Source organism: Choloepus didactylus, chromosome 2 (assembly GCF_015220235.1).
Source record: "Choloepus didactylus isolate mChoDid1 chromosome 2, mChoDid1.pri, whole genome shotgun sequence".
Taxonomy (NCBI): Eukaryota; Metazoa; Chordata; class Mammalia; order Pilosa; family Megalonychidae; genus Choloepus; species Choloepus didactylus.
The window spans coordinates 90583290-90608810 of record NC_051308.1 but is presented as its reverse complement, the minus strand read 5'-3'; the positions used below and the strand labels follow the sequence as shown (position 1 = coordinate 90608810).

The following is a 25521-nucleotide window of genomic DNA, read 5'->3' as shown; positions in this document are numbered from 1 at the left end:
TCTTATATTTAGGTCTTTGATCCATTTTGAGTTAATTTTTGAATAGGGTGTGAGATAGGGGTCCTCTTTCATTCTTTTGGTTAAGGATATCCAGTTCTCCCAACACCATTTATTGAAGAGACTGTTCTGTTCCAGTTGAGTGGGCTTGGGAACCTTATCAAAAAATCAATTGACCATTATTCTTATTCTGATTCTTTCTGGTGTAAGGAAAATGTTCGAAGATGGACTGGGGTGATCAATTCATAACCATATGACAGTACTGTGAACAGCTGATTGTACACCATTGATGATTGTATGGTATGTGAATATATCTCAACAAAACTGAATTTAATTGTAAAAAAAATCAACTGACCATAGATCTGAGGGTCTATTTCTGAGCTCTCAATTCGATTCCACTGATTTTCATGCCAGTACCATGCTGTTTTGACCACTGTGGCTTTACAATATGCTTTAAAGTCAGGAATTATGATACCTCCCACTTCATTCTTCTTTTTCAAGATGATTCTGGCTATTCGAGGCCCCTTACCCTTCCAAATAAAATTGATAATTAGCTTCTCCATTTCTGCAAAGTAGTTTGTTGGAATTTTGATTGGTATTGCATTGAATCTATAGATCAATTTGAGTAAAACTGACATCTTAATGACATTTAGCCTTCCAATGAATAAACACAGGATGTCTTTCCATTTATTCAGGTCTTTAATTTCTTTTAGCAATGTTTTATAGTTTTCTTTGTACAAGTCTTTATATCCTTGGTTAGGTTTATTTCTAGATATTTGAATCTTTTAGTTGCTATAGTAAATGGAATTTTTTCTTGATTACCTCCTCAGATAGCTCATTATTAGTGTATAGAAACACCATTAAGTTTTGCATGTTGATCTCGTATACCGTCTGTTCTGGTTTGTTAACGCTGCTGTTAGGCAAAATACCAGAAATGGATTGGCTTTTATAAACGGGGTTTATTTGGTTACAAATTTATGATATGAAGGCCATGAAAATGTCCAAATTAAGGCATCAACACGAGTATACCTTCACCAAAGGAAGGCCAATGGCATCCGGAAAACCTCTGTTAGCTGGGAAGGCATGTATCTGGCATCTGCTGATCCTGGGTTGTGTTCCAGCTCCTCTTTCAGCTCCTGTGCATTCTTCAAAATGTTACTCTTGGGGTGTTTCGTCCTCTATTCGCTTCTCCAGAGCAAACTCTGGGCTAGCATCTCCAAGGTGTCAGCAAAAGTCTGCTTTCAATGGCTGTCTCCAAAATGTCACTCTCAGCTGCTCTGAGGTCCTTCTGTTTGAGAGCTCTTCTACAGAACTCCAGTGATTAAATCAAGACCCATCCTGAATGGGCATGGTCCATATCTCCACGGAAATAATCCAATCAAATGTTTCACTAACAGTTGAATTGAGTCACATCTCCATGGAAACACTCAATCAAAGGATTCCAATTTAATCAACACTAATACGTCCACCCCCATAAGACTGCATCAAAAAACATGGCGTTTGGGGGGACATAATACATCCAAACTGGTACACCATCACTTTGCTGAAATTGCTTATTAGTTCAAGTAGTTTTGTTGCTGTTTTTTCAGGATTTTCTAAATACAGGATCATGTTGTCTGCAAATAGTGACAGTTTTACTTTTTCCTTTCCAATTTTGATGCCTTTTATTTCTTTTTCTTGCCAAATTGCTGTAGTTGAATATCAGTTGTTACAGTGGGCATCTCTGTCTTGTTCCTGATCTTATAGGGAAAGCTTTCAGTCACTCATCATTGAATATATTAGCTGTGGATTTTTTCATATATGCCCTTTAACATGTTGAGGAAGTTTCCTTTGATTCTCACCTTTTGAAGAGTTTTTATCATGAAAGGAAGCTGAATTTTGTCAAATGCCTTTTCTGCTTCAATTGAGATGATTATGCGGTTTTTCCCTTTTAACATATTATTGTGGTGTATTACATTAATTGATTTTCTTGTGTTGATCCACCCTTGAATACCTGGAATGAAACCCACTTGGTCATGGTATATAATTCTTTTAATATGCTGTTGGAGTCTATTTGCAAATATTTTCTGAGGATTTTTACATCTATATCCATTAGAGAGATTGATCTTATAGTAACTTTATCTGGCTTTGGTATTAGGGTAATGTTGGCTTCATAGAATGAGTTAGATTGTGTTCCCTATTCTTCAATTTTTTGGAAGAGTTTGAGCAGGAATGGTATTAGTTCTTCTTGGAATGCTTGGTAAAACTCACCTGTGAAGCCATCCGGTCCTGGGCTTTCATTTGTTGATAGGTTTTTATAACTGATTTGATCTCTTTACTTGTGATTGGATTGCTGAGGTCTTCTATTTCTTCTTGAATCAGTGTAGGTTGTTTGTGTGTTTGTAGGAAGTTGTCCATTTCATATAAGTTGTCCAGTTTGTAGGCATACAGTTGTTCATAGTAACCACTTATGCTCTTTTTTATTTCTTCTGGGTCCACGGTAATTCCCCCACCCCCACCTCCACCACACGTTTCTGATTTTCTTCATTTGCAGCTTTTCTCTTTTTGTCTTTCTCAGTCTAGCCAAGGGTTTGTCTATTTTATTGATTTTCTCAAAGAAGCAACTCTCGGTTTTATTGATTCTATTTTTTTTATTCTCCATTTCATTAATTTCTGCTCTAATCTTAGTTATTTCTTTCCTTCTGCTTGCTTTGGGATTAGTTTGCTGTTCTTTCTTCAGTTTCTCCAGTTGTTCAGTTAGGTCATTGATTTTAGCTCTTTCCTCCTTTTTAATGTAGGCATTTAGGGCTATAAATTTCCCTCTTAGCAATGCCCTTGCTTCACCCCATAAGTTCTGACACTTTGTGTTCTCATTTTGTCTCAAGATATTTACTGATTTCTCTTGTAATTTCTTCTTTGACCCACTGATTGTTTAAGAATGTGTTGTTTAACCTCCACATATTTGTGTATTTTCCAGTTCTCCATTTCTTATTGACTTCCAGCTTCATTACATTATGATTAGAGAAAGTACTTTGTATAATTTCAATCTCTTTAAATTTTTTAAAACCTGTTTGTGCCTCAGCACATGGTCTATCCTTGAGAATGTCCCATGAGCACTTGAGAAGAATGTGTATCCTGATGTTTTGGGATGTCATATACTATATATATCTGTTAGGTCTAGTTCATTTATCGTATTATTTAAGTTCTCTGTTTCCTTATTGATCCTCTGTTTAGTTGTTCTATCTATTGGAAAGTGAGGTGTGTTGAAGTCTCCCACTATTATAGTAGAGTCATCAGTTACTCCCTCCAGTTTTACCAGTGTTTGCCTGATGTACTTTGGGGCACCTTGATAAGCAGCACAGCTATTTATGATTGTTATTTCTTCTTGTTGCATTGCACCGTTTATTACTATATGATATCCTTCTTTATCTCTTATAACATTTTTGCATTTGAAGTCTATTTTGTCTTTACTACTTGCATGGAAAATCTTTTTCCATCCTTTCACTTTCAACCTATTTGCATCATCTTATACCTCTTGTAAACAGCATATAGAGGGATCATATTTTCTAATCAATTCTGTCAATCTGTGTCTTTTGATTGGGGAGTTTAATCCATTAACATTCAAAGTTATTACACAAAAGGCAGGTGATTCAACCATCTTGTCCATTAGTTTTTATTTGTCAGATCTAATTTTTCTCTCTTTTTATACTTTAAGTTACCTTTACTAATAGTCCTCAATTCTGTACCCTTCTCCAGACTTCTCTCCTGTCTTTTCTTTTCATCCAGCAGGGCTCCCTTTAGTAGTTCTCATAGGGCCAGTCTCTTATTAATGAAGTCTCTCAGCTTCTGTTTATCTGTGAATATTTTAAACTCTCCCTCATTTTTTAAGAACAGCTCTGCTGCACAGAGAATTCTTGGCTGGCAATTTTTCTGTTCAGTGTCTTAAATAAATCATACCGCTGCCTTCTCGCCTCCATGGGTCTAATGAGAAATCAGCACTTAGTCTTATTTGGCTTCCGTTGTATGCAGTGAATCACTTTTCTCTTGCTGCTTTCAGAATTTTCTCCTTCTCTTCAGCATTTGACAGTCTGATTACTATGTGTCTTGGAGTGGGTCTATTCAGATTTATTCTGTTTGGAGTACACTGAGCTTCTTAGCTTTGCATATTTATGTCTCTTATAAGGGTTGGGAAATTTTCAGTCATTATTTCTTCAAATATTCTTCCTTTCCTGGTCTTTTCCCTTCTCTTCTCCTTCTGGGACACACATAATGCATCTATTTCTGTGGTTTTGTGTGTCTCATTTCTCTGAGACCCTGCCCAAATTTTTCCATTATTTTTCCATTTGTTCTTTTGTCTGTTCAAATTCAGTTGATCTGTCTTCTAGCTCACTGATTCTTTCTTCTACCTCTTCAAATCTGCTATTGTGTGTCTCCAGTATATTTCTTATTTCATCTACAGTGTCTTCTATTTCCATAATATCTGTTATTTTTCAAATTCTTCTTTATGCTCTTCTAGTGTCTTCTTAATATCATTTATCTCTTTATACAGATTTCCTTCATTTCTTTGAATTGATTTAGGAGATCTATTTGCACATCTTCAATTAGTTGTTCCAGATTCTGTATCTCCTCCAACTTCTTGTTCTGTTCCTTCAACTAGACCATTTCTTTATGAGTTTTTGTATGCCTTGTGATTTTTTGCTGATACCTGGTCATCTGATTATCTTGATGGGTCTATTCTGAAAGTTAACTTCTCTCTCCTGTCTAGGGTTTGGTTGTTGCCTGGGTTTGTTTTAGGGCACTGCTTTAACAGTCGGGTTATCTGTATTTCTCATCCAAAACTAGGCCAGGTACACTTGCAGCTCCAGTGGGCCTGGGATAGGGTCTGGAGAGGCTCTGAAAAACCCTGTAGTTTCCCTGCACTTTCCAGCCTGCCCAGAAGATGGTCTGTATGGTGACTTAATCATCCTCAGAAGCTGTTTACCTCCTGGAGCCCTGGGAGTATCTGACTTGGTGGGACTGAAACTATGGGGTTCCTGTGCTCTGACTTTGCCAGCCAAAGTCTGGCTCAGTGTGGGGCTGTGTCCCCCACTGTACTTTAGCAGAGGACTTCCCCAGCTGCCCCAGTCTGCAGCAATCCCCCAGGTAAGGATCAGTTCTCCAGCTGCTGTCATCCTCAAGGGTGGGGGATAGGCACCAGGAACCAAGGCTGGAAACACCGTCTCTGTCCATGTTTTCTCAGACTCTTCATCTCACACTGACCTGTGCCTTGAAATGTGTCCCCTTGTCCCTGAGGTCCCTAAATAGTTGATTTGGGTAGTTTCTGCCTGGCTATTTGCTGCTTTGGGCAAGATTTTGTGTTCAGCTCCCTGATCCACCTTTTCGGAAGCTCTTCCTAGCTGCCCTTTTGTATTCCACCCTCCCCCATGGCTTAATTCCTGCCATGCATTCCCATGTGCTTGGGTCTCTGTTTCTGGATTTAGGTGGGGATCTGTCTCACTGCTGTGAGAGATTTTATAGCCTGTGTCCTTGGTGGGAGGTGGGAGGTTTCTGGGCTGCTGCCTCTATGCACTTTCTGAAGTGTGTGAGACACAGTGAGGGGGAGAAGAGGACCAGGCAGTCTGGGATGGAAATTTCCTACCTGATAATTTTCCCTTTCTTTGATTCAGCATTTGTGGGATCATTCTCCAGTCTATACCTTTCTCCAGAGTTCTGAACAAGTGAGAATTTCCCTTTTATAACTGAATTTTAGTGAGGGGAGGTTTTCAGTAGCTGCTTACTTCACCATGTTGATGATTTCACTACAAGACAATTTTTATACCATACCTTCCTGGTGGTTCAGAAATGACTCTCCATAGGACCATATTGAGGATGCTGCTCTGTGGAGATTCCTGATTTGGAACTTTATCGGTGTGATGATTAAGTTCACATGTCAATTTGGCTAGCTTACAGTGTCCAGTTGTTTGGTAAAGCAAGCACTGGCTTGACTATTACTGTGAGGATATTTTGTGGACTTAAATCATCAGTAGGTTGATTGCATCTATGGCTGATTCCATCTACAATCAACTGAAGAGAATGTCTTCAACAATGAGAGAAGTCCCTCATCCAAACAGTTGAAGGTTTTAAAAGAAGTGATGATTTCTGCAGTTAGAAGACAGAATTTCCACCTCCATTTCAGCCAGCCAGCTTTTCCTCAGGTATTCATCAAAAACCTTCATCAGCATTCCCAGTTTGCAGCCTATCCTACAGAATTTGGACTTGCTCATCCCCACAGTCATGTGAGACAATTCTTACAAAAATATTATAATATTTACAGTTATCTCCTGTCGGTTCTGTTTCCCTAGAGAACAGTGACTAATACAGTTGGTCTCATTTATACCTTGAACTACAAGCATGAGTGAATTCTGGCTATATTTCAACTGCTGGATTACACAACAGCTTCAGCCTTAAAGGCAATGGCAGATTGACCAAAGTATGTACCAAGAGCCAACAGACTTTGTACATGTGGCTCCTGTAGGATGATGAGACCTGTTGAGTGGAATGAGTTCAGTTAGCTCCATTCAGAATCAAATGCAGTTCAAGGGAGGCTAGGGAGGTGGAATGTGTGCAGTTCATGGACACCAAGGGAGGAAAGCCCCAGGGGCCCTTCTTCAAAGTGTGATGGCCACTTATTCACCCATTTATGATTACTCCAGTGAGACATTACTGTTCTGCTCTGAGGGAGCTATTGTCAGGTGAATATTGAATTTTCTTCAGCTGGCATGCGTGCCTTTGGACTCATAAGACAGAATTCTTTGGATTCCAGCTTAATATTTGATTTTTAAATTGACCTTTTCCATGAATGCTAGCATCATTTTGAATTTTTTTTTCATTTTAAACATTTCTCTCCACCTTCCACTCTTTGCCTCATGACTTTATTGGTAAGCGAGGACCTATTATTGTTAACTTGTCATCATTTACATATATTTTGGAAGGTATGAAACCTACAGTTTGATGATTATTTTTATTCATTTGGAACTTTAACAGAGTAGAAAACCATCTGCTCCATGAAGTTGCTTTGTATGGGAGCCCATGGGGTGTAAGAAATTAACATTTCTTTGCTGCCATAGGCTGATTATACTGCTATTAGATAGAGACGGTTTAACTATGGTTCCAAGTCACATGAGTTTCAAAGGAAAAGAAACTGCAGCTTCATTATTTTAGAAGTATGAGTATTGGGTCTGTTTGATTTGAATTACAGAAAAATGCTTGCATTCATAATGTGTTCATTCTGTTGTAAATGTTCAATATATTTAATTTGAGAGTAAGGATCTATAATTGTAGACAGGCATGGTTATATATCTGAATGTTGTGGTAATCCTCTCATCCAGCCTGATTCTGAATGACATCATCTTATTAACTGTTTATTTCTTTCTGGACTCATTCTCTTATTGTAATTTGATTTTATTTTTCTTTAATATTATGGTATCTACTTGTTGACAGTGGCAGTGTGTTGAACTTCTGGTCACTACTACTAACTGTAGACCTCCACAGTCGTTGGCCTTTCTGTATTCTACATATTTGGGGGGCTGTGGAAGTTGCCAAGAACAACACACTGACCTGGCTAAATCATTGCCAGTGAAAACAACCTATATAGTCACTTTTTATGGTATTGGTGAGAAGCCTTTGCTCAGGTTCCAAAATATGCTTATTCTTCCACAAATTGTGAACAGTGTATTTTAATATTATACCTGTTCAAATATTTCTGGAAATGTTTCTCCTTTTCCATAAGGGTAGTATTAAAACAGGCAGTGGTTTATGTTCTCACTAAAATGTTTAAATCATATGTCCAATTCAGCCATATCTAACTAGATGAGATTAACATTTCACATAGCAAACTGGGCTTAGTTGAAAACTTATTTAGAGAGCTTTAAGGAATCAAGTAATTGAATAAAAAAACAGTGCTCATTTTCTCTTTTGCCTCCTTTTGCCCTTTTCCCCTCACCTTAATGCCATGCCCCGATGAGACAGGTAACTGAACAAATGTAATGTTTTATGTAGGCAAAACATGAAAGGATTTCTCCTTCAGTTCTTTTGAAGTCAATTAACCCAGTACAGTGGGGATCCAGATTACTCTACCCTTGTGTTTCTGCAGCTTTCAGCCTTCAGAGGTGTCAGTCCTAAACACAGACAGAACCAGTCTAGAGAAAACATTTGGACTCTCAGGAATCACATCCTTATTGGTCAAAATAGGCATTTTGCAATTTGTTCAGTAACTTCTACACTTTAATTCATCTGTTGTCACTAACTCACCGTGTGGGCCTTGTACTCTGGAATTTGCCCAAGTACTATTGTCATTCTGCCCAGCCAGAATCAGTTTCCTGCCAGTAACAGTTCTGTGTGTAACCTCTTTAAAAGACAGACTGCATTTTATTGGCATTGTCAGTACTGATACTATTTAGCCTACTTCTATTTTGACATTTAAAATTAGTGCAATTTTTGTACTTCTCACATAACTCCTGCAACAATGATAAAGGGGCTATGGTCCCTTTCTCCCAATTTATGATTTGATTTGATTATTTTGCTATCCTTTCTGCTTCTCCAAGGACCATATATCCTCATGAGTGATGAAGTATTATCTCCATGGTAAAGTAAAAGGCTGGACTATTCAGCCTGTAACTGTTCTGCAGCTGCCACCAACTTCACAGGCATGGCAACTACACTCTACACAAGAGCACCTGTGAAGGGCTCCTGGGAAGGTGCCATCAATGCAAGAAAGAAGAAAATGACAAAAAAAAAAAGATAAGATATTAATCTTGGGCATATATTTTTAAGGAAGCGTGAGGATATTTGAGAGTACAAAGGGGAAGCAGCTTTCCCACATTCATAATGTGGATTATAAATCTTAGGAGATCATTTTCCCCCTTACAGCAATGTATCTTGTTTTTAAATGAAAGCTAATTAAACAAATAGGATTTTCCTACTCAAAATTTATTAGGCTATTAAAACTTTGCTGAAATACATGTTAACAACTGATAAGCAAGAGGAACTGAATAAAGATTTAACTAATCACATGGATTCTTGTTAACAGAGGTCCTTTTCCATGACACAGGTGTGAAGCGGTACCAATACATAAAGCATAATGTTAACTGTAGTGATTTGGGTTTGGCATTCCCAATGCAGCATTATCTGTGGGACATTAAAAATACTTTGTGAGTTCATTAGCTTTCACTTTTGTTATTAAGTTACATTACAGAGATCAAGTCTTCCTTGATTTTCTTTCAAATGACATCTGCTCAGTGCCCAGAAGATAAAATTGATATATTTTTATAATATAAGCATACTTTTTTGTACATTGTATTCATTCTTGAATAAGATCAGTGTCAGCTTGTAGATATTAAAAAGATTTTAATTTATTTTTTATTTTATTTAATAAAATATTTATTAATTTATTAATATTTAATAATTTATTTTAATTTTAATTTATTGATTTTAACTCAATAAATGTTTTCTTTCAATCCTGAAAAAAAATGTACATATTCTATGATTCAGCATTCTTACTCCTGGAATTTAAGAAAATAGAAAAATGTAGAGGATAAGTAAACAAAATTAAACACTTATGGATGTTTATTTACTGTGGTTAGTAATAACAAAGGAAAAGAATAAAGTTTATGATATGTCCATACCATAAATAACAAAAACTAGAATATGCAAAAATATGTAGAAAGGATTTAGAAAGATGTTCATAATATATTAAGAGGAAAAAAGAAAATTAGAGAATAATATGTACAGTATGGTCCCATTTTTATAAAAACAAAACCTTTCTTATAAAACCCCCATATGTGTGTATACATATTTACAAAAGTGAAGAGAAAAGTATGGAAAAATGAATGCAAAATTGTTATCAGAACCAAAGGTGAATGAGAATGGAAATGGAAATGGAAAAGGGAAAACTATTAAGTTTGCTTTAGACATTTCAAGTTTGTTCTAATTATTACTAGAGTACATAATATTTTCTAGTTCAAATAATCAAAATATTTGAAAATTGAAATTTTATAGTAATTAGATTGACAAGGTACTTTTTTGTGCCAGGAAAAAAAATTTGTTTTTCAGATCTAATGGCTGAAATGTCTATTCTAATAAAATTTTGCTTATATTTTGTATTTCACAAGAGGTTTTGTAGAGTGTTTTACAAACCACAAGTGCAATGTATAACTTGTCATGTTCTCAGACTTGGTGATGTCTTACACTTTTAGCAATAGCTAATTCTTTTTCATCAGAATTATAAATCACAGGAAATTCACAGAGCATCCTGCATAGAAATGCAGGAAATAATTAAAACAAAACACATCTCAGACATCTTGGGCATATCTTTTCTTAAATTGTACAACCAAAGCAATAAACCAGGCCATATGCATAATTAGTGTATAGTAAATGTGGCAACCTGGCTTTACAATCAGCTATCTGTATATCTTTGCACCTTTTTTTCCCATTATATAAAATTTGATACATGAAAAATACGTAATTTATATGTATAACACATAGATACTAAAATATGTCATGTATGGAAGCAAAATAATGCAATAAAAATCCAAGGACCACACCTCCCAACAGAACTAGAGCATCGCCAACACTATTAAAACTTCTGTGCCCCTCTTCTATACCATCTCTCTACCTGCCCACAAGAGATAACATGATCTGTGCTCTTCCCTTTGCTTTGCTTTTAAAATAGGTTTACGCCATATGCAGGCATCCCTAAATAATACACTGTTTAATTTGCTAGTTCATTAGCTTCATAAAAATCTATGTAGTTTTCAGTGATTTATTTTTCTCACTCAATATTACACTTCTAAGACTCATTCACGTTGTTAGATATGATATTAATATATCTCTATGTCACTCTTTAATATCATTTCACCTAATTTCATTGAACTTAATTAATTTAAAAAAATCTATCCCTTATCAGAAGGAAAGAAGGAAAGGGAAGGAGGGGGGCAGGCAGAAGGGAGGACAGGAAACAGAAGGACCACCACCTACCTCTAGAGCATCAATGTAGAAATTAAAGATATAAGGCAAAAATCTCAAAAGACTTTAGAATAAGAATAAGCATAATACAATACCCTGTCTTCCTTAAGGAGCTTTCCTGGTCCCTTTTCTGAGTCTGTAATGGCTGCATAGGCCTTTGCAATGTATTTTTTCAGAGCCAGCCTTGCATCTGAAAAAAGAGGACAGTAAAACATACAATGGTAAGAAAAGATCAAAAAATATGCTCAACTGTTTGTAATATACTATTATATATCCAGAGCTTTATAAACACTGTGTGTAGGAGATTTGTTTTGGCTGTTTTCATCGAATCCCAACAAAGATAACAATTAAAACAGCACTTGGGAGCATTCACTGTGTTCCTAGGATTGAGCTAAAATTTTTGAAGAGCAAATGAAGTATCAAACATGCTACCTGTTCCCAAAGGACCATATTCTATTAAAATGTCTATTCTGGAGCCAAAGAACACCAAAAAATATTTCCAGTAGACAAACTGCCACTTGTTTTACCCTTCTTGATCCTTCAAAATAAATTTTAAAAACAACTTTCCTTTTTGTAAAAAACAGTGTTTAAAATAACTCCTTTCATCATAGCATCCATAATAATATTATCAAAAAATATGCAAGAACTGTTTTAATAACATTAAACTACTTTGCTGAGAAAAACAGAAGACAAATGGAGATACATAACAAATTCCTAGATGAGACAAATGATCCAAAATTAATTTAAAAGTTTGTGTATTAGTTTCCTATGGATCCTATAACAAATTACCACAAATTTTTTATCTTACAATTCTGGAGGCTAGAAGTCTGAAATCAGCTTTACTGGGCTAAAGTCAAGGTATGGGCAGTACTGATTTTTTCCGGAGGCTCTGAGGGAAGAATCCATTTTCTTGCCTATTTCAGCTTCTAAAGGCAGCCTGTATTCCTTGGTCCATCTTCAAAACACAACACTCCAATCTATCTTTCTATTATCACAATGCCTTCTCTTCTTCAGCATCATCTTCCTCTGCTTCCGTCTTAAAGGATAGTTGTGATTCAATTTAGGGTCCACCCAGATAATCCAGGATAATCTCTCCATCTGCAAAAGCCCTTTTGCTAAATAAAGTAACATGTAGAGGTTCCAGGGATTATGGAGGCCATTTTTCAGACTACCATAGTTGATATATACATTCTCCTAAAACTCCAAACAGGAATTTTTGAGAGACTTGATGAAATCACTCTAAAACCCAATTAAGTCTCCTTTAGCAACTAAATCAATATTTCTAGGCCTCATTTGCCTATCTGCAAAGTGGAAATAATAAAAATAGTCACTCATGTCTGAAATGGGATTAATGTACACGGACCAGCTGACTGGTTTTCCTGCTTCCAACTCTTCATGGCTTCAAACCCCATAATTCTTGTTGCAAGCAGAATTAATTTCCTAAACTGGAATCCAAGGTTTAGGCCTTGACTCCAATAACTGGGTAACTTGGATTGAATGGTGGTTCAGAATTTCAATAGAGGAGGAGGCATATGAGAGGAGTCAGTTGGAAGCGAGAGATTAAGGGGCTTCTCTTGAAACTTCATTTTCATAACAAGCACACTGTTTTTACCTGAGAACACATATTTACTTTGTGTAGCTTGGCAGAGGAGGGAGCTTACTCCAAGCATCCCTTTAATGCTACCATACCTTAAGTTATTTAAACGCTCTAATCTCAGGTCCCCCACCTATAAAATGGAAGTAGTACAGTCCTCATAGGGTGGTTGTGAGGATTAAACAAAATATATTATAATTCATGCAAATATCTTGGCACAATTCCTGACACATGGTAAAGTACTCAATAAATGTTTAATATATCTTTTCTCTTCTCATAAATGACTTCTGTATAAATAACTCCCTATTGCCTAGCACATAAAATAAGGGGCCTTCCGAGAGCTATCTAGCCACAAACTATCTTTCCAGCTTCATCTACTCCAACATTCATCCATAGACTCTACCCATAATTCACTTCCTGTTTCCTCTGCCCCCAGATACCAACAGAGCTCATGCCTTCAGCTCCTTCAGGTCTCTGCTCAAGCGTCACCGTATTAGAGAGGCCTTTCTTGACTGCCCTCTATGACACACACACACACTGCTCACTAAAAATCTCCTAACCCCTTAATACTCTTTTTTTCTCCATAACATTCTATAGATGTGATATATAAATTTATATAGATATAATTATTGTCTGTGTCTCCCTACTAGAAAATATGCTCCACAACGGTTTTTGTCCAGTTGTGTATCCTCAGCTTCTAGAACAGTATTTAGCACATAATAGCTGCTTAATAAATATTTGTCTTATTAATGTTTACACAGCACGTCTTTGCTTATCATGTTTCCTCAATCTGAGATGCCCCTTTCTGCATGTGCCACTTATAAAAATTCTACTCATTCTTCAAGGCCCAGCTCAAATACACTTTGTGAAACTTTCCAGTTCCCACAAATAAAATTCATTGCTCTATCAACTGTTACATGATTATAATTTGATTTAGCTCTCATGTTGCTCTATCCTGTAATTTTTATTACTATCATGTTCTTTGCTTCTACCTCTAGATTGTAAGCTCTTTAAAGGCAAGGTCTATGTCTTATCTGTTTTTCACACCATGTCAACTCACCACCCCTCCTCCACTTCTTAGTAACCACACCACCACCAAAGGAACATAAGTTATAAAGGGGAGAGGCACTCAATGTTTAGTTTAATTATTTGAAAGGAAGGCATTTCAGAGTGCGAAAATAGAAGACATAGATGCTAGGCTGTGTGAAAATGGAATGGCTATTTTTCAAGAAGATGTAAAACTGCCATATTTCAGAAGAAAAATTGGAGGGATACGCGTAAAGTGTCTCCATCATATTCAATTAATATGATTACAGTTTGAATGTATTAGCTGGAAAAATACTAGTTAAGTCTTCATTCTTTCAGAAAATTGAAGACACTCAAACCATTCTGGCAAAAACTAACAAAAAGCATCCCTAAGAAACCCAAGGTTGCTAGGTGACATCTTTTAATTCCAATGTGGTTCTTTATGATGTCACTAAACTTATCCCTGAATCAGTATGACTGATGATGTTACATTAATCATCAGTGTATATTCTGATGACTAGCAAGATTATCTGAAATGCCTTGACAGAAGCACTATATTAACTAAAACTCAGGGCATTTTTCTGCTCTGTTTGATAAATTTTTTGGCTCTAGATTTTTTTTTTTTTCCAATTGAGAAAGATGTCTACCCATAGACTATCTCTGATTTTTCCTCTTTTACTTATCTGCTTCTTCAGAGAGGGCTTCTGTATTTGTGATGGAACTACCTGGACAAAAGTTGGATGGGAGATTTTTCCAGAAGAAGTGCACTATCTGAAATTTAAACTTTCTCCATCTCACTGTCTACCCTATCCTCTGGACAAACTATGCTGCAATTTAGCTAACATGGATATATTTCAGGGTTTTTTACAAATCTTTTATATTTCAGTACAAGCTCTCTTTTTAATCCTGTCTGTTTTATCTGTGCATTACCTGTGGATGAAATGGAAGAAACACAAAAAAAAGGTAAATTAGGCAAATAGTAATAATCATAGATTTCAAAGAGTTTAGAACATAAGATTATTAGCTTCTTGGAGGACAGGTACCATGTCTTCTTTATCTTTGTAACCTTCACCTTTCCCCATTCATTCCCAGCATCTAGCACAGTGCCTTGCACATTCTAGGTGCTCAAGAAACGTCTATTAAATTAGAAGGTCCTTAAAACCATCTGTTCTAACCCACCCATTTCAAGTGATAAAACACATCAAGAAAATGGTGAGCTATGGTGAGTGAAAGGTATAGGAAATGAAGTCATCTGTCTGTACCCTTACATAAGTTATTTAATCTTTTCTCGGCTGCCTCATCCATAAAATAAAGAACCTGGAACAAAATATCTCTCAGATCCCTTTGAGATCTATCTTTAAAAAGCATACAAAAATTGGCATGCTTTTTTAAAATACATTATAACCTAATTTCCAATGTTAGGGTAACTTTCTGGGAAATGGAGTTCTTAAACTAATTTCTCACCTTTGCCAAGAGGCAACACCATAGTTTGCAGCAATCTTAAAAGCTCACTGACATCCAGAACAATTATATGTTTACATATGTTTTCTTATTTTTAAAATGACTGTGATTTTATTATACCTTGAGGTTGTTTAGTAAAAGAAAATATTTTGCTAATATTCAAATACTTTCTCCCAGCAGAATGCACTAACCACAGAAAAATATTAACTGTTTACTGATGATGACAATAATGATCACTGTAATCTTATTTAGGAATATACAGAAGAGCATTTCTTCTGTACTTCTTTCTTCTCTAGTAACCTTTTTCTTGTAGAAATAATTGATGTAGGGTGTTTTAATAGAGTTTATGCTGATATATTCAGAAAACAAATTTAATTTGAACCTCAAAAAATACATATTTTTTTGTTTTTCTTGTTTCAGCTGAAAAAAAAAGCCTCTTTGGATACCTCTGGTAATCTAGAAAGCCAGTCTGTCTATGACATTGACCAAATACTCTGCAGACTGGTAGCCACAACATCACTGATGACTGAGTACCTGAAGCAGGTATCCCACCATCCTTCCTCTAACAAAGTTAAGCACCGCAAATTAAAGAGGAAGAAGAATGAAGGAGGAGGAGCCAGAGGATACTAAATGTATGCATACACAAATGTAGCTCAGTCTAATATGGAGATTACAAAAGAAATCTACTGAGAGGACTCATCTAAGGATAAAAATTATTCTTTGGGAGCCTTTGTGATTTTTTTTTTTTTTTTTGTCATATACTTTACAGAAATTCTTCAAAATCTGGATTGGAAAATTTTTCTTCCATTCATCTAAAAAAGGAGTCCATACTTACTAAAGTACTAGGAAAAAGATTGTATACTATCACTGCTACATGTTCAAGTATTCTGTTCTTTTTAATGTGTTAGACTACCAAGCATTATCCAATCTGTAGACTAGAATTTTAATTTAGCGTTTTAATAAATCTAATTTAAATAATATTAGTGGATTTTTTTTTTTTATTTTCCTAAGCAAATTTTACGGCCACAAGGAGACTTAATTTCCAATTTCAAATTGCTAAGATAACATGGAAATACTAGAAGTGGATTAATAAAAATACTATATACGTTTTTCAGTCTTCATGTAATAAATGGTGAATTACATATTAACCTTTTTTAAATTTTAGGCTTTTGTTGGTAAGAAACCTCAATTTTTAAAAAAAAGTATTTCAGGCTTTTGTTGATCAGTCACCTCAATTTTAAAATGTATGGTTAGCATATTTTCCAAACAAAAACTGCAAGACCTGTCTGAGAGTAGGACAGATTTGATTTTAAATATCTTGAAAATTCTTACAAAACAACATGCCATATCTATAAGGAAAAAACTTCAGAAACAATCTTTAAAAGAATAATTGATAACTTTACAGTCTTTACAAGGAATGGAAAAGAACAGTGGCCGCCCTGGACCATTATGGATTATTAAAAGTCTACTTCTGGTTTCACTTTCCAGACTGTCCTTACCCTGCTCCACCCCTCCTTAGCACAACCCACCCCATATTTCCATAAATATTCCGATCCATCCCTTCAGAGTTCTGAGCTGTCAACTGATCACCTCTAAGACAACACAGATACAGATTTATTTTTATGGAGAACTCTTGAAGACTTGAGGTGGCGGGGTAGTTCCCAAATCTCTAAAATCCAAAGAAATTTATCTCTAACAGTGGGAGTTTCAGCAGTCTGGAGGTTGAAGTAGGGAGTCCTCAACCCCTTAAATCTCATCAGCAGGTGCCTACACTAATTGCTAGAACTAGAATGGAAGTGATTTGTATTCCTGTCAAGTCTGAATTAAATGTTAAATTTCATGTTGTGCAGTTTGTGTTTCTGACAATATTACATGACAAATGCATTACCATGAAGCTCCAATTCTCCCAATTCCATATCTGGAAACAAAAATTAGGTTACTTTTGATAGTATTCTATTACCTTCATCATGAGGACATGTTAAGCACAATTCTTCCAAAAACTTAAGGACCCAAATGAAACGGATGGATATTCTGGGAAAGGAAACCACCAATGAAACCTTAAACCTATAAGCCTCAAACTGTTTCTTTTCAAAAATCTTGAGCAAACTTTGTCCCAAGACTATGATTTTTAAGTGCCAGAGTCATTCATTCTTCAAAAAATGGATTTTAAATTAAAGAATGTGAATTTCACCTGCAGTAACTATTCATGAGTAGTTTTTTGTTCTTTTGTTTTCTTTCACTTATAGAGCTAATCATAAAATTGAAGACATCTAGAAAGATTGCTTCTAGAAAGCATTTACTCCAAGTGGCCAATCATCTATACAATAATCTACAAAGTCCTTCTCATCTCTTTCTGCCCAAATGTGCTTCTTTATCTCAATTGCCTTATTTCTACCAGCGTTTCTAGTCTCTTTCTCATTTTACTGATGAGCAAAAGCTCCTTATTGCTACCAGATGAATCTTCTTAAAAATCACTTTCATCCTCTTCCTCTTCTACATAAAATTTTCAGTGGCTACACAATTAAATGAAAATTCCTTTGCCTGGTATTTAAGGGTACAATCCGGCTGTAATAATAACAGCATCATTTTTCAAGTATAGACGACATGACAGACATTGTGCTAAGTATTTTACACTATCTCATCTAATTTTCACATCAACCCTAAGAGGTAGGAACTATTATTATCCCCCCCTTTCAGAAAACAAAATTGAGACATAGAGAATTTAAGTACCTTATCCAAGGTCACATAGGTTACAAGTGGAGACACCAGTATTTAAACACGGGCAGTCTGATTCTAGAGCCCATGCACTTAACCCTTTTATTATTCCATCTGTGCTGTAACCTACCTGTGCAAACAATGACGCATGCTCCAGTCAGGCAATCTTGTCACTATCCCACAACATAATCACTTCCATTCCCAGATTTTGCTCATGCCTTTCCTCCTTCTATTGTGTATTTAAATCCCATCCATTCTTCAAGGCCCAGCTCAACCCCAACATATTCTAACTTCATGTTCTCTGACCACCCTATAGCACATGTTGCCTGCTCTGCCTATTTTAACACTTAATCATAGTCTTTTTGATATTGTTAGATATTGAATGTGTCTACAACTTATCACCCCCTTACTAAAAAATATCCAAAGAGCAGAGACAATCAATTATGCATACAACAATGCTATACTCATAGTGCTTGCTAAATGCTTGCTAAACATATGAATGCAGAAAAACATGCTTTTAAAATAAATGCTGCAAACTTGATAAGCATTAATTTTTTTTGCTGTTTATTTTTTCCTTTTTTTATTAAGATTTATTCACATACCATACAATCATCCAAAGTACAAATCCACTGATCACATTACTATCATATAGTTTTTCATCCACCACCCCAATCAATCTTTTAACATTTTCCTTGTACCAGAAAAAGTGAAAGCAAGAATAAAAAAAAACAAGAGTAAAAACAGAACACCCAAATTGTGCCCCCCTCCAGTCTTCCTTTAGTTTTTTGTTTTGTTTTGTTTTGTTTTTTGCCCCCGTTTTTCTACTCATCCATCCACACACTGGACAAAGGGGAGTGTGGTCCATATAGCTTTCCCAATCACATTGTCACCCCTCATAAGCTACATTGTTATACAATCGTCTTCAAGATTCAAGGGTTCTGGGTTGTAGTCTGATAGTTTCAGATATTTACTGCTAGTGATTCCAATTCATTAAAACCTAAAAAGGGTTATCTATATTGTGCGTAAGAGTGCCCACCAGAGTGACCTCTCAGCTCCTTTTGAAGAGTCTCTCAGCCACTGAAACTTACTGCATTTCATTTCACATCCCCCTTTTGGTCAAGAAGATGTTCTCCATCCCACGATGCTGGGTCTAGATTCCTCCCCGGGAGTCATATTCCACGTTGCCAAGGAGATTTACACCCCTGGGAGTCAGATCCCATATATGGGGGAGGGCAGTGATTTCACCTGCCAAGTTGTCTTAGCTAGAGAGAGAGGGCCACATCTGAGCAACAAGGAGGCATTCAGGAGGAGACACTTAGGCGCAATTATAAGCAGGCCTAGCCTCTCCTTTGCGGTAACAGTTTTCCCAAGGGCAAGTCCCGTGATAGAGGGCTCAGCCCATCAAACCGCCAGTCCCCAATGTCTGTGAGCACATCAGTAACAAAAGTTTATACACATACAGTTACAAAAGTATATCTCTTGAAGTCTTTTTCAGCTACATTCTATAGCACTTAAGGAAAATATTAGCAAAACTCAAAAGCAAATAGGTTTTTGAATTTTGTTTTGAAATATAACAATTTATTGAGCAGTACACTTATGACTTTGATGTCTTTCTTACAAAAAAACATCAAAGTCATAAGTGCACTGCTCCATAAATTTTAACAAATGAACCCACTCATGCAACCAGCAACCAGATCAAGTAAAAGAACATTACACCCCACTTGTCCCTCTCATACCACAACTACTATTTGGATTTCTAACTTCAAAGATTAACTTTGTCTGAGGAACAATTTTACAATTATTATTGCAAATGTTCCTACCTAGAGAAATCAAATGTATTATTCCAGTATTTAACTGTTCAAACATTTGAGGAATCGTCCACTCTGACTCAGTCTCTCAGAAAATGGCCTTGAACATACATATTATATAAATCTTAAAGAAACTGTTGGTGAAATTCTTAAAAGTTGATAAATAAGCCAGTTTCCAATATGTACAGTTCCTATTAAGTACATTGTTTAAGGCCAACAGTGAAATACGAAGAGAAGAGGCAGATTTCATATATTAACACAAACAGCAATTGATTTTATCTACAAATAAAACATCTTGATGTAAGGTGAAAACGTCAATCATACCTTTGCTTTGCTGAAGACATAGTCTACAATTCATAGGAAAGAATCCATCACATCAACCAGTTTGTTAATACCCGTGAGCTTTTCTTACCTGCCCAGTCCAGGAATTCAACACACTCGGTCTGGGAATACCGAGCAGCAACATCCCGAGCTCTTTCTTCCCGGAAGTTCAGAGCCTCTATATCAACATCCAAGTCCACTAGTGCTTTCAAAGTTTCCAACCGACCCCAGGCTGCAGCACAGTGTAAGAGTGTGTAGCCTAACAAAACAAAGATGATCAAGTCAAACACACTATATTGTTTTTAGACTATTTTAAGCAGTAGATCATAATAGCGGTAAGTACTGAACAATTATTGTGTGCCAGGCACTATTCTAAGTGCTTTATACACATTAAACTCATTTAGTTACATAAAAACCATTAGGATTTCTTTACATATTCTGGATATTAAACCCTTTTCAGATAATATGTTGTTTCCCAATATTTTCTCTCGTTCTGTAGGATGTCATTTTACTCTCATGAAAAGTCCTTTGAGGAACAAAAGTTTTTTTATTTTGATGAGGAGCCATTTATCCATTTTTTCCTTTGTCACTGTGTTTTGGATATAAAGTTTAAGAAACCATTGCCTAACACAAAGTCCCTTGTGTTTTGGATATAAAGTTTAAGAAACCATTGCCTAACACAAAGTCCTGAAGATGCTTCCCTATGTTTTCTTCCAGGAGTATTATAGCTCTGACCTGTACATTTAGGCCTTTGATCCATTTTTAATTTTTTGCGTTTGGTGTGAGGTAGGGGCCCACCTTCAATCTTTTGCAGATGGACATCCAGTTTTCCCAGCACCATTTGTTGAAAAGACTATTTTTTCCCAATTGATTGGGCTTTGTCTCCTTGTCAAAAATCAGTTGACCATAAATGTGAGGGTTGACTTCTGAACTCTCAATTCATTTCCATTAGTCTGTATGTCTGTCCTTGTGCCAGTAGGCTGTTTTGATTACTGTGGCTTTGTAATAAGTTTTAAGATTGGGAAGTGTGATTCCTCCAACTTCATACTTCTTTTTCAAGATGGCTTTGGCTATTCCGGGCCCCTCAACCCTCAAAACTGGATAATTGGCTTTTCCATTTCACAAAGAAGGATGTTGGAATTTTGACTGGGATAGCATTGAACCTGTAAATCACTTTGGGTAGAAATGACACCTTAACAATATTTAGTCTTCCAGTCTATGAGCACGGAATGGCCTTCCTTTTATGTAAATCTTCTTTGATTTAGCAATATTTTATAGTTTTCTGTGTACAAGTCCTTTACATCCTTGGTTAGATTTATTCTTAGATATTAGATTCTTTTAGTTGCTATTATGAATGGATTTTTTTTCTTGATTTCTTCTTCCAATTCTGCATTGCTTGCATATAGAAATACTACTGAATTTGTGGGTGTTGATCTTATACCCTGCCACTTTGCTGAATCATGTGTTAGCTCTAGGAGCTTTGCTGTGGATTTTTTAGGATTTTCTGTATATAGGACCATGTCATCTGCAAATAGGGAAAGTTTTATTTCCAACTTGGATGTCTCATTTCTTTATCTTACCTAAATGCTCTGGCTACAAATTACAGTACCATGTTGAATAACAGAAGTGACAGTGGGCATACTTGTCTTGTTCCTGATCTTAGAAGGAAAAGTTTTAGTCTATCACCATTGAGTATGATGTTAGCTGTTGGTTTTTCATATATACCCTTTATCATGTTGAGAAAGTTTACTTCTATTCCTAGTGTTCTAAGTACTTTTTTTTAATCAAGAAATGGTGCTATTTTGTCAAATGCCCTTTTCTGTATCAATTGAGATGATCATGTGGGTTCTTCCTTCCTTTGGTTAATGTGGTGTATTACATTAATTGATTTTCTTATGTTGAATCACCTTTGCATATTTGGGATAAATTCCACTTGATCATGGTGTAAAATTTTTTTAATGTGCTTTCGGATTCTGTTTCCTAGAATTATGTTGAGGATTTTTACATCCATATTCATAAGAGATATTGGTCTGTAGTTTTCTTTTCTTGTATCTTTATCTAGCATTGGTATGAGGATGGTGTTGGCCTTACAGAATGAATTAAGAAGTGTTCTCTCCTCTTCAGTTTTTTGGAAGAGTTTGATCAGGATTGGTATTAACTGTTCTTGGAATGCTTGGTAAAATTCCCCTGTGAAGCCATCTGGTCCAGGGCTTTTTTTGTTGGGAGGTTTCTCAACAAGATAAACAACCCAATTTAAAAATGGGCAAAAATCTGAATAGACATTTCTGCAAAGAAGATATACAAATAGCCCAAAGCACGTGAAAGGATGCTCAACATCACTAGCTACTAGGGAAATGCAAATCAAAACCACAATGAGATACCATTTCACACCCACTAGAATGGCTACTATTTAAAAAAATAAACAGAAAATTACAAGTGTTGGAGAGGATGTGGAGAAATAAGAACACTCATTCATTGTTGTTGGGAATGTAAAATGGTACAGCCTCTGGAGAAGACAGTTTGGCGGTACCTCAGAAAGTACAGAATTAACATATAACTAGGCAATTCCAATTCTAGGTATATACCCAAAAGATGTGATATGAGGGACTCGCATACCAATGTTCACATTTTACATTGTGAATATTATTCACAACTGCCAAAAAAAAAAGGAAGCAACCCAAGTCTCCAACAATCAATGAATGGATAAACAAAATGTGGTACATACACAAAATGAAATATTATTCAGCTTTAAAAAGAAAGGAAGTTCTGATACATGTGATGACATGGAATAACCTTGAAGACATCATTTTGAGTGAAATAAGCCAGGCAGAAAAGCACAAATAGTGTATGATCCCACTGATATGAAATAAATAGAATAAGCAAACTCATAGCATCAGAATCTAGAATATAGATTACCAGGGAATGGGGTGAGGGTAGGGAATAGGGAGTTAAGGCTTGAAATATACTGACTTTCTATTTAAAATGATGGAAAAATTTTGGTAATATATGGTGGTAATGGTAACACAACATTGTGAATATAATTAACAGTACTGAATTATACATTTGAATGTGGCTAAAAAGGGAAATTTTAGGTTGTATATATATTACTAAAATAAAATCTTTTATTGCACAACACAAACAGTGAATCTTAGGTTAAACCATGGACATAACATGGTTTATAAACCATGTTATGTAATAGTACATAACAAAAATGCACTTTCATCAATTGTAACATGCTCCACGTCAATGCAAGTTGTTAATAATAGGGTGGTATACGTGAATCCTGTATTTTATGCATGATTCTTCTACAACTTCTCTAATAAAAAAAAATCCCTATTAGATCAGAATTTTTATCATCTCTATTTTACAGATGAAGAAACTGAGGTCCAGAGAGGTTAAAAAACCTGCCCCAATTTACCAAAACAGGCAGTCTAAGGTCTGAACAGTCTGAACTCTTCAACATTTTCTAAAGAAGACAGCAATCTCCCCAGCAGTTATCTATTTTGAAATACAACTGAAACCATGATTTTAATGTAGGGAATTTCCATCCAATTCTCTAGCCTTATTGTTAATACAGTCATATAAACTACTATAACTGCATATGCCTTTGCTTTGGAAATTAATCATTAAAAAATTAATCATTTGAATTAAAACCGAAATTATTACTTATCACATTGTAAAGTTATTTCTTACAGATTTAGCGAAATGACTACCATCAGATATAATTATAAGGGCGAAAAATATGGGAGGCATTTTTACATTTTTTTCACACTGGTTTAAAAAAAATCAAGTCAAAAGATTAGCTTAACTTAAGGATATCATTATATTCACTATTATGACTAACCAAACTAGCCAAAGAGGCAAGTCCTAGCACTTTAAGAAGAGATGAGCAAGAGAATAAACTAACAATTAATTGAATCTATTGAGTACTAGGCACTTTGGATTAGTTCTTTTAATCCTTCCAGTAACCCTATGAGGTACATACTATTAGCCCCAATAAAGGATACAATGGAAACTGAAGGTCAGAGAGGTTATACCTTGCCCAAGACCACAATGGTATAAAGTAGCCAGAGCAAGATTCAAACCCAGGTCTGTTGCCAGATAGAGGATTTCTAAGGAGCAGAAAACAGCACCCAAACTTTTGCCTCTGTCTATGATGACGAAAGAGGAGAGAGAATAATGATTCCTCTACTTTCTTCCAGAAACCTCTCCTTGGCTCACTATTTGTGTGCCACATTCCTACAATCTTGGGCCTGTCTTGGGCCAAGTTGTGAACTGTCTTTGTCTTGAGGATATCATAATCAGAAGGGATTAATAAAGGGTTAAAAAGGAATCAGAAAGAACATAATGTGAACTTCTTTAGGAACAGCCAAAATACAATTGTTTCCCCTCTTTGGGCCAACCTAATTTTATTTTTTGTATCACAACAAACAAGAAATTTCAAAACACCTAACACAGAGACTGGCTCAAGAATATTTCTGTGCCTTTATTCCTTACAAAATGTAAAGCCAAGAAATTCCCAGATACTCCCCTTGTTGTTCCTGCCTTCTGCCTGAAGATGGAAATCTTCAATCAGCCAAACAGTCCAGGGCCCCTGATTTGCTGGGACACTATGTACAGACAAAACACTGCTAGTAGGAGACCACTGCAAATGGGGAGATGGTCTAGCTCCTTGCCTGGCATTCCTCAAGGCTGAAGTATAGGTCAGTGGTAACATCTAATCACAATGCTTTGAATTCATTTAATACTGAAAGGCAGTGTTTTTTCCCCTATTTTTTAAAATATAAATATTTTAAAAAGCAAGAAGACAAGCTTTCTAAACAAAGAGAGGCTTTTACCAAGGAATTTACAATCTTTATGTTTTTTCCCTTGTTGGACACTGTCTTCTAGAAGGAAGCACATAGATCCTTGTGGTATATTAACCTCTTCAGCTTCCCAGGAGAAAGAAACCATTTAAATAAGATGCTGTCAGGCTGCATCCAGACCAGAGGGATTTTTCCATAATATTAATAATGAGTGTTGGCTCCCAGGAAAGATCTGCATAAAGTTGCATGATGGAAACCCTACCTGGAAGAAAGGGACCATTAATGGAACTGGGGAGGATTGAGGTTTACTCTAATAAGAAAAAAAAAAAATCCTTTTTGGAAAAGAGTCAATTGAGCAGATAATTCAGTGAGCAAAAATCCGACAAGAAGAAAAGGAATCTTTCCCTCTATGCAGGCACTGTTCTGTGTGTTCCACCACTATTGGCTCATTTAAGCCTCACAATGATCTATGAGGAAGGTAACTAGTATTGTTCCCATTACAGATGAGGAAACAGAACCACAGAGAAGATCAGTAGTTTTCTCAAGGTTGCTATAAACTAACAAGTGTGCAATGATAAGGTCAAAATCCAAGAAGTGAAATGACACTTGTGAACAAGTAGTAGGCAATGGAGCAAACATTTACCTATCTATAACATTTCTCACAACTTGCCTGCTACCAGATGTACCAGACTCTTCGAATTCCCCAAATCATGTTGTTTCATGCCTCCATAACTTTGTATAGACTGTTTTCTCTGCATAGAAGAGTGATTAAAGTAGAGGAATAAAATAATACTAGTGTATATTTTATGTTTAC

The 25521-nt window shown here is 35.9% G+C and overlaps 2 protein-coding genes across 6 annotated transcripts in view; one reads left to right on the top strand and one right to left on the bottom strand.

Moving 5' to 3' along the window:
* ANKRD45 (ankyrin repeat domain 45) overlaps positions 1-25521 on the bottom strand; it is a 94736-nt gene that overhangs the window by 46691 nt on the left and 22524 nt on the right. For 4 of the 5 annotated variants that reach the window (XR_005215162.1, XR_005215163.1, XR_005215164.1 and 1 more), the window contains exons 3-4: positions 19994-20161; positions 11073-11167 (exon numbers count right to left, since the gene is read on the bottom strand). Coding sequence is in view for 2 of the 5 variants with exons in the window: in XM_037825326.1 (XP_037681254.1) it covers positions 11073-11167; positions 19994-20161 (263 nt within the window). In the remaining 3 variants the exon portion in view is untranslated. Of the gene's footprint in view, positions 1-8776; positions 9142-11072; positions 11168-19993; positions 20162-25521 lie in introns of those variants that run through there. The other variant, XM_037825327.1, reaches the window with a different exon arrangement.
* Positions 14237-15688, top strand: TEX50 (testis expressed 50). The gene is made up of 2 exons (XM_037825328.1): positions 14237-14560; positions 15479-15688. Exons 1-2 carry the CDS (start codon positions 14237-14239, stop codon positions 15686-15688), a joined length of 534 nt encoding a protein of 177 aa, XP_037681256.1.

Coding starts and splice junctions, on each gene's coding strand:
- TEX50 (XM_037825328.1), top strand. CDS start 14,237: ATGTCTACCCATAGACTATCTCTGATTTTTCCTCTTTTACTTATCTGC. Junction 14,561..15,478: donor GGAAGAAACACAAAAAAAAG/GTAAATTAGGCA, acceptor TTCTTGTTTCAG/CTGAAAAAAAAAGCCTCTTT.